General features: G+C 38.8%; 1 protein-coding gene across 1 annotated transcript in view; it reads left to right on the plus strand.

The window, feature by feature from the left end:
• The first annotated feature begins 1,825 nt into the window (after positions 1 to 1,825).
• The window catches only part of LOC115416351 (uncharacterized), a 64,708-nt gene continuing 57,479 nt past the window's right edge, over positions 1,826 to 9,054 (plus strand). Inside the window, exons 1-3 of the mRNA XM_030130095.1 lie at positions 1,826 to 2,118; positions 3,176 to 3,389; positions 7,860 to 7,964. Of these exons, the coding sequence (XP_029985955.1) occupies positions 1,826 to 2,118; positions 3,176 to 3,389; positions 7,860 to 7,964 (612 nt within the window). The remainder of the gene's footprint in view (positions 2,119 to 3,175; positions 3,390 to 7,859; positions 7,965 to 9,054) is intronic.

A 9,054-nucleotide genomic window follows, 5' to 3' on the forward strand; every position in this document is an offset into this window, starting at 1 on the left:
GCCCCGTAAACCTCAGACAGACTCACAGTCAGATCAAACTCAGACTCACTAAATAAAACAAACAGAAGACCAAATAAAACGTCAGCCTTTTCTTCATTTTTGCCAAAACCACTTGAATAAATCCAACTTTAATGAAACGATCATGACACGGAGCTGACGTGGCCCAGGTCCAGGTCCAGGGGGGCCAGAGGGTCCAAAGCACCCAGTGGCCTTAATCCAGGAGCTAGCCTGGCCACCTTCCCCAGGGAACATAAGCCTGGGCTGGGGGAGGAAGAGGAGCCTGGGGGGGGGGGGGTCATTCAGAGGGGTATTAGCATGTTTACAGGCTGTGGTGGGATTAGCTCCGAGCGTTTTAATGTTATTATTTTGACCATGTGAGATGAGCGTGCTCAGTTTGGACACTCGAGGAATGATGCGCAGGGTTAGCGGTGAAGTCATGCGTGGCCTGGTGTCGACAGACTCCCAGTTTGGACCGGTTCTGAAGGTCTGACCCGTTGGGTTCTTGTACTGAACCAGTTCCTGGTGGTTCGGTTCCTTGGAATCGTTGGTCGGTTTACGTAACGGTTCATCACGTCAAATGTATCATCAGGTCATTTCTGTATTTTTGGTTGAGAAGCCTCTGAAGTGTGGTTGTGTTTTGTCCGCGTCACACATGACAAACCAGAAGAATCCACCTGGAGACTCTGACTGTCCATAATTCACAGCAGACTAACTACAGAAAAACCAATAAATACATAAAAATGTGTCGGTTTTAGTGTAAAAAAGCTAAATTATATGAACATGTTTACATTAATAAACTCTTCTTTAACAAAACAATGTGGTCAATCGGAACTGTCTGCGTAGAAATCAGAGTATTTGTACTTCATCGTCTAAACCGTGAGAATCCATCATGGAACCAGAACCACTAAACTCCTATTGGTTTTCGTCCCTACTCTTTGACAGGACCGGAATAAGGACACGACTAAATGTCTTCAGACGTCTTTTAGGTATAAAACATTCTGCTCTGGTTTACATGACGACCCTTCGACGTCTTAGTGTTGATTCACTCTGGTTTTACGTCACATGGACGCGACGATAACACGTTTACGAGGATTTCCAGGTTCACGTCTCCATGTTCTTCTTGTTTTAGTCCAAAGGGTCTGAAAGGTACGAAAGGTCTGAAAGGTCCAATGGACGGTTGGTACCAGCTGTGGTCTGTCTGTAACCTGTTTTTCTAGAATCTTCTGCTCTTTAACCATCAGAATGACTTTATATTTATTGTGGAACATCTTTGGGGTAAGATGTTCAAGTTTGTTCAAAGAATTCAGAAATATTGAGTTTTGAATTTTGGACTTTTTCAAATCCCCATTGGTTTATAATGGGAAACATTTCAAAGTGCTACAACTTGAAAACAGTTGAAGATATTGATATAATTACTATTGGAAATAGACAGGAAGTCACATATGGGCTTTGATTTAGTGCCATGACCTTTGACCTTGCGTGACCTTGAAGGGTCAAACCCAGACCCTAGATTTTGGTTATCCAGTTAAAAACATGTACAAGCACAAGAGGAAAAGAAACACGAAAAAAGTCAGTTCTACGAGAAGTTTTTCTAAAGTCCAAAGTCTGAAATAAACTTTAACAGCATGAGCAACATGATGGAATATACTAGTGTCACCACCTGACTGAGGACATGACCTTTGACCTCAGATGAGCTTCAAAGGTCAAACCAATGTTAATTAATGTGTTTAAATATGTGTTGGACTAAAGAAGCCTTGGTTTTATTTTTCTGTTTGAATCTTTGCATCTTGTGGCATTCGTTGACCTGGTGGCATTCGTCATCTTCATGGCGTTCATCATCTTCGTGGCATTCATCGTCCTCGTGGTATTAGTTGTCTTTATGGCGTTCGTCGTCCTGGTGGCGTCTGTCATCCTCATGGCGTCCGTCATCCTCATGGCATTCGTCATCTTCGTGGCGTTCGTCGTCCTCCTGGCATCCATCATCTTCGTGGCATCTATCGTCTTCATGCCGTTCGTCGTTTTCATGGCGTTCGTTGTCTTTGTGGCATTTGTCATCCTCGTGGCGTCCATCATCCTCGTGGCGTCCGTCGTCCTCGTGGCGTCCGTCGTCCTCATCCCGTAGTTTCAGTGGGTCTCAGAGTCGTCGTGTTTCCGTCTCTGAGTTGATGGGTTTGTTTTTTCCTCGTTCATTGGTTGTTCGTTCGTTCGTTCCCTGTGGCCTCGGCTCTACACACATATGGTGCAGAGCCGTTCTGACCCACATATAAGAACAGCAATGCACCATGGGAAATCCAGGGAACGCTTGTGCAAACACAGACTCTACACATGGAACACTGTACATGAATAAATGACGACCATTCAAACACAACATCCAACTGGAGCATGTCTGGAGTTTCCTCCGACATTTGATCTGTGTTTGGTTTTTTTTCTTCTGATCTGAAAAACGATGGGCAAAAATAAATTAGATAATACTACAATAAAAAACTGTTCTATCTGTAAATATTGTGTAAATTGTGTGAATGAATGAATGAATGCCTCATACATAATGCAACACTGGATTATCAAGTTGTGTGGTATGACCATTTAAATGATGTCTATTTTATATATATTCTATTTTTATGTACAGTATGACTGTTCTGATGATGTATATTTAGATTTTTACTGTAATGTTGTGGAAGAGTCCTAACCCTGGAGTTGAGAATTAGCACTAGCTATAAACTCTATATGCATCACACAAACTTATAACTGTTTGACTGCATTGTCCCTGTCAAATAAATAAATAAATAACGTCAGAAAGGTTAAATAAAGAGGAAAAAGTCATTTGGGAGCTGCCACTGAAGTACCACTGGGTCTTTATGGGCTAAATAATCTTTGTGAAATTCTAGTAAAAGTCAGAATGTACGACTTTAAAAAGAAAAAACAACACAGAAGCTGAAATACAACTCAGAGAAAATTAAAAACTGAGCAGAGTAGAAGACGTGATGAAACTAATGAAGTCCTTTAAAATCTGAGCAAACAGAAGAAAAACTGCACAAACAGACACAAAAAACACTAATTATCTGAGAAATATAGAAAAAAATCCAACTGAAGTCCAGTGAAAAGTAGAGAGAAAAGACAGAAAAGAGCAGAAAACCACAGGAGGAGTGCAGAGGACATCCTGTCAACACCCCACCAGTGTAAAAGCACCACCCCGCCAGAGTAAAAGCATCACACCAGGACGGGTGTCAGTGCCCCGTCAGTGTAAAAGCACCGCACCAGGACGGGTGTCAGTGCCCCGTCAGTGTAAAAGCACCGCACCAGGACGGGTGTCAGTGCCCCGTCAGTGTAAAAGCACCACACCCTGTCAGTGTAAAAGCACCGCACCAGGACGGTTCCTCAAACAGAAGCCGGTTGTTTCTGAGCTGAAGTTGACTCTGATGTTCCACAAACACCAGCGAACGTTCTGGTCGGACAGGTGGACGCCACCGCTCAGACGCTCTACAGAGTTTTAGTGTGTTTTATTGTGGCGGGGTCCAGATGGCCGCGTGATCTCTGAACAAACCAACACGTCCATCAAAGAAATCTACGAAAAGCTGCAGAAAAAAAAACGACCAAGTGTCCATCGGTTCCAGATTTAAAGGGACAGTTCCAGTATTTAAAGGCTCAGTTCCTCCATTATCACTGGGACGAGGATTTTTTCACTCATCAGAAAAGTTTAGGAGCAAATATTGGCCTGAAATGAGGATTTGGATCAGATTAAGACAGGTTTACTGAAAATACAGGTGATTCTTTATTTTATATTCTTCAGATATTTATATATTTTTTACCTGATTTTATTGTAATTTTCTGCTGCGACATCTGTAAATGTACCTACTGAAGGACTAATAAAGATAATCTAATCTAATCTATTAGATTGTTGTTAGTCTGTCGTTCATGTTGTTGTATTTTACGTCTGTCACCTCCGCCGTGACCTTTGACCTTTGACCTCCTCTCTCTCCTCCTACTGTTATCTGCATCGATCCACGTCAAACTGTGAGACCGACGGAGCGGTGAACGAGCAGATGCACCGAAAAAAAATTAAACAAACCCAAACCTGAACAAAACAACAACAACAACCAAATAAAAAATTTAATAAAGAACCAATTAGTGGCAGCAGTCGGTCTGTTGGACACGTTGGAGAGCAAACGTCACCGTGCATTTGGCCCGAAGCAATCTGCTCCACAATAGTTCCACTGTTGTCATTGTACCCCCCCCCCCCGAAGCCCCTCCCCCATCCACCACCAAGAACCGGTCCTTCCCTAATCCATCATAAATCAGATCAAATAAACGGAGTCTGTGTTTAATACGTGAGAATAAATGAATGAGACGAGTTTATTTGTCATGAACATTAAATAAATTTAACACCATCTGATATGATAAAAAAAAAAAAATACTAACACATACTGACCCATCATGAAGGTTGAGACATGTCTTTAAATATATATATATATATATATATATATATATATATACCAATTTTATAGTAATTTCTGCAGCGACGTGTAAATTTATCCACTCAAGGACTAATAAAAGATGATCTGATCGAATCTTATATCTTTTCTTTTGTCTTTTATCTTTTATCTTAATTTCTTTTATCTTTTCCTTTCTTTTTATCTTATCTTTCATCTTTTATTTTTCACTTATCTTTTATCTTATTCTTTTTATCTCGTCTTTTCTTCCATCTTCTCTTCTATCTTATTTTTCATTTATCTTTCTTTTATTCTGTCTTTTATCTCATCTTTTCTTCCATCTTTTCTTTTACCTTTTTTATTTACCTTTTCTTTATTCTTTTATCTCATCTTTTCTTCCATATTCTCTTATCTTACTTTTTAATTTATCTTTTCTTTTATCTCATTCTTTCTTTTATCTCGTCTCATCATCTTACCTCTAATTATCTCATAACATTATAAAATGTGGTTAAAGGTGATGTTAATTTTCTGTATTAATAAGTTCTTGCTTTTATTGTGAAACAATTTTCGACTTTCATTATGAAAAGTCAAATAAATATGTACCTCACACCAACAAAACTATGATTAATATTCACTTACAAGTACAATTTAGTCGGAATTAATGACTTTAAATAAGGATTTGTATTGTATTAAAGCAGTTTAATAACATGCAAAAAAATAAATACAGTAAAAGTCCATTTGAATAAATGTTTTTAACGAACTACACTTCATACAAACTGTGCAAAAATAAAGAACTTTTGAATTGTCACCTAATAAAATCTGACCTTTAATAACCTGAAGGTTCACCTGGACACCTGAGTTAAACTGCAGTGTTACTTTAAACTTTCCATATTCACTCCAGTGTTGTTTCCTAGTGTTAAAGTGTTTGTTTTAATGCCTTCACTTCAGTGTCAGTTCATTAAACTAAAAACAGCTGCAGAGGTTTAAACTCCCTGACGTCCTGAACCCATCTGTGCACCTGAGTCCAACCTGAACGCCGTTCCACTCCGTCTTTAACTGCTGTTGTTTTTTTCTTGTGTTTTTAAAGGGTCGTCCTCCAGCTGCTGCTCTGGGTTCCAAACATCCGACAAATCCACACATTCCAATCACACTGATGTGTGATTAGACAAAGACCGGCTCGTTTTCCCACAGATTAACCGACGATAATCTGATGAAAAGGTTAACGAGCGTTTGGGATCAACAGACGAAGCCCCGACAGAGTCAGAACAGAGGAAAAAAAACACTTAAAGATGAAACTGTCCAATCCTGAGAGCGACAGAACATCGAACCAGGAAGAAATGGAAGAAATATATAATATTAATAATAAGAAATATATAATATTAATGTAATAGGTATTATTAATATTATTAATATTCTGAAATCAAAGTCAGAATTTTGACTTTTTTTTCTCACAATTCTGACTTTTTTCTCAGAATTGACTCCCCCCCCAAATTCTGACTTTTTCGTCCAAATTCTGACTTTTTTTCCTAACAATTCAGACTTTTTCCCCTCAGAATTCTGACTTTTTTTACTCAGAATTCTGACTTTTTTCCTCCTCCTCCTCATCATCATCATAATAATAATTATAAATATTGGACCTTAATTTTTTTTTTCCCAGTGGCCCTAATCCTCTTCCGTAGTCATCATGTGGTATTCTTTAGGGTTTTGGTTTTTTTAGAAAGATGTTTTTAATGTGTTTTAATGCAAGGAAGACTTTTATGTGATCTAAAAAGGAGTTTCAATGTGGGTGAAAAGCAAAAACACATGAGAAAATAAAGGTTATTCCAGATACTGACCACGTCCAAACATGGCATTAGATTCAAGTAAATATATTCATGGATAAACCTCAGAAAGAATTGTTAAACGTAAAGGCTAATTCAGTTTATTATCCTCTGGATTTTACCCATCATAACACACACAGTACCTAGCATTAGCGTTGGTGTTAGCGGTTAGCATTGTTAGCATTAGAACTAATTGATTTTAGTGACATAAACCAGAGGTTTAATGTGGGTGAAAAGTAAAAACACATGAGAAAACACACGATAACGGCTACGTGTCGGTACATGCTACAGGCTGCCTGTTGTTTTTACAATGAAAGGGTCAGAAAATGTCTTAGCCTTAGCGGTTAGCATTAGCATAGCATAGCATAGTATCAGTGAGCTGTCATTGAAGGCTCTGGACTCCAGATCTTCATCATCACCGCGGTTTGGGTTAAGATTTTAACATGCTGGCTTTAGCAGTTCGCATTAGCAATATTGGCATTAGAGCTAATTGTTTTCAGTGACCTAAAAAGGAGTTTTAATGTGGGAGAAAAGCAAAAACACATGAGAAAATAAAGGTTAGTCCAGATACCGACTACATCCAAACATGGCATTAGATTCAAGTAAACCTGTTTATGAATAAACCTCCGAAAGAATTCATTATAAACATATTCAATCTGATCTATGGGTGCATTTATTTTTGCTGAAAAATGGTTTTTGACTTTACGTTGGACTGAGTATGTTTTAATCCTGTTGTTTTTAACTTCATCATCACATTTGGACTTTCTGTCTGTTCTCTGACGGTTCAAACACTTGAAATGTCCCGTACAGACCAAGGTTTGAATAGTTTTGGATTTTTCATTCTAGTTTAGTTTTATTTAGTTTGGACCTTTTTTTCTCTATTTCAGTTTGTTTTAATTTGTTTTTAGAGCAGTTTTTATTAGTTTTTGTTTTTTTTTTCCAAATGCTAAGTTTTAGTTTAGTTTTAGTTTTGTCGTATCTTTTATCTTCTTCGCTGTCGTATTCACATAAGACGACTGGAAACCACAAGTTACGAGAAGTGACGGATCACTAAGTGTCGTATGGTGACAGCAGATAAAATTGCTAGAATGAAATAAATCGATTTTATATCAATCCGACATTGACAAAGATGAAAACGAAGGGAACTTTATCCATAATTTTTATCCGTTTTAGTTAGTTTTGTAAACACACAATACAGTTTCAGTTAGTTATCTTTTTTTTTTTCTTTTAATTATAGTTTTTATTTATTTCAGTTGATGAAAATAATTTTTCAATTCTAGTTTCATCATTTCGTTAGTTTCATCAACGATAATAATCTTGGTTCAAACCCTCCCTCTGTGGGTTTTAAATCCGTGGATCATCGGTTCTTTTCATATTCAGTTGAGAATCCACAATCAGAAAAATGAAAAAAAATGACCCGTTATTTCATTATTCACATACAAATAAAAAAATAAAAAAACCCTAGTTGTTTTTCATTTTTCTGATTGTTTGCACAAGTTAAAAACTGGAAATAATCAAAACGGACCGAATGTGGGGTTCCATGTTGACATTTTTGGGATCAGATTTGGACGTTTCGGACTCCTCACAGTTTCAAAACGTCGTGTCTTTTCAGCGTCCCTTCGTCCAGAGGAAACCAGAGGACGTTCCTGCTTTGTTGGAAAAACTACGGCAGCTGATGGAGGACAGACTTCACGTCCTACGGTGGACGAACGAGCAGGTGAAGGACACACACAAAAAACCCACAGGTGGAACCATCTGGTGTCCCACCAGGAGGAGGACTGGTGCCACTACAGTTTACATACAAGGCAATTGGAGCTTTTTTTACAGTTTTAACCCCCCCCCCCCAATTTGTTGGGGGGGGGGGGTTTGTCTGTTTTAGTTAGTTTTGTAAACAAACAATACAGTTTCAGTTAGTTATTGTTTTTTTTTCTTTTAATTATAGTTTTTATTTATTTCAGTTAATGAAACTGTTTTTTTAATTTGAGTTTTGGTCATTTCATTAGTTTTCGTTAACGATAATAACCTCGGTACAGGTGCATTCATTCGTATTAGGTCCATATTGGTCCAGTTTCGAGGCTGATTCTCCGTCTCTTGTTGTGCGTCTCCAGTTGTGTGTATTATTGTGACGTTGTTGTCGTTTGTTGTGCAGCAGACGCTGCAGGCGGTCTGTTTGTGTTTGTGTTTAAGCTTCAGCAGTGAAACTGTGATGACACTTTGACAGGTTTCCTCTTATAATCAGACTTCCAACCAGGTTTGTGCTGCAGCGTTTCCTGTCACCGCCGTGTCAGACCATTACAGGCTTTGTGTTTTTAGTGTGTGGTGTGTGTGTGTGTGTGTGTGTGTGTGTGTGTGGGTGTGTGTGTGTGTGTGTGTGGGTTGTGTGTGTGTGTGTGTGTGTGTGTGTGTGGTGTGTGTGTGTGTGTTGTGTGTGTGTGTGTGGACAGACAGAGCCAGATGAGCAGGCAGATGTTTCCTCCGTCGCCACGCCGACTGTCTGAGAAAGACTGACAACAGCTGGACCCATGCCAGACACACCAACACACACAGACAAGCACAACACACACAACACAACACAACACACACACACACACACAACATGACACAACACACACACACAACACAACACACACAACACAACACACACACACACACACCATGACACAACACACACACACAACACGCACAATATAACACAACACACACACAACACACACACACACACAAACACAACAACACAAACACAACACACACACACACACAACATGACACAACACACACACACAACACGCACAATATAACACAACACA

Source organism: Sphaeramia orbicularis, unplaced genomic scaffold (assembly GCF_902148855.1).
Source record: "Sphaeramia orbicularis unplaced genomic scaffold, fSphaOr1.1, whole genome shotgun sequence".
In the NCBI taxonomy this organism is placed as follows: domain Eukaryota; kingdom Metazoa; phylum Chordata; class Actinopteri; order Kurtiformes; family Apogonidae; genus Sphaeramia; species Sphaeramia orbicularis.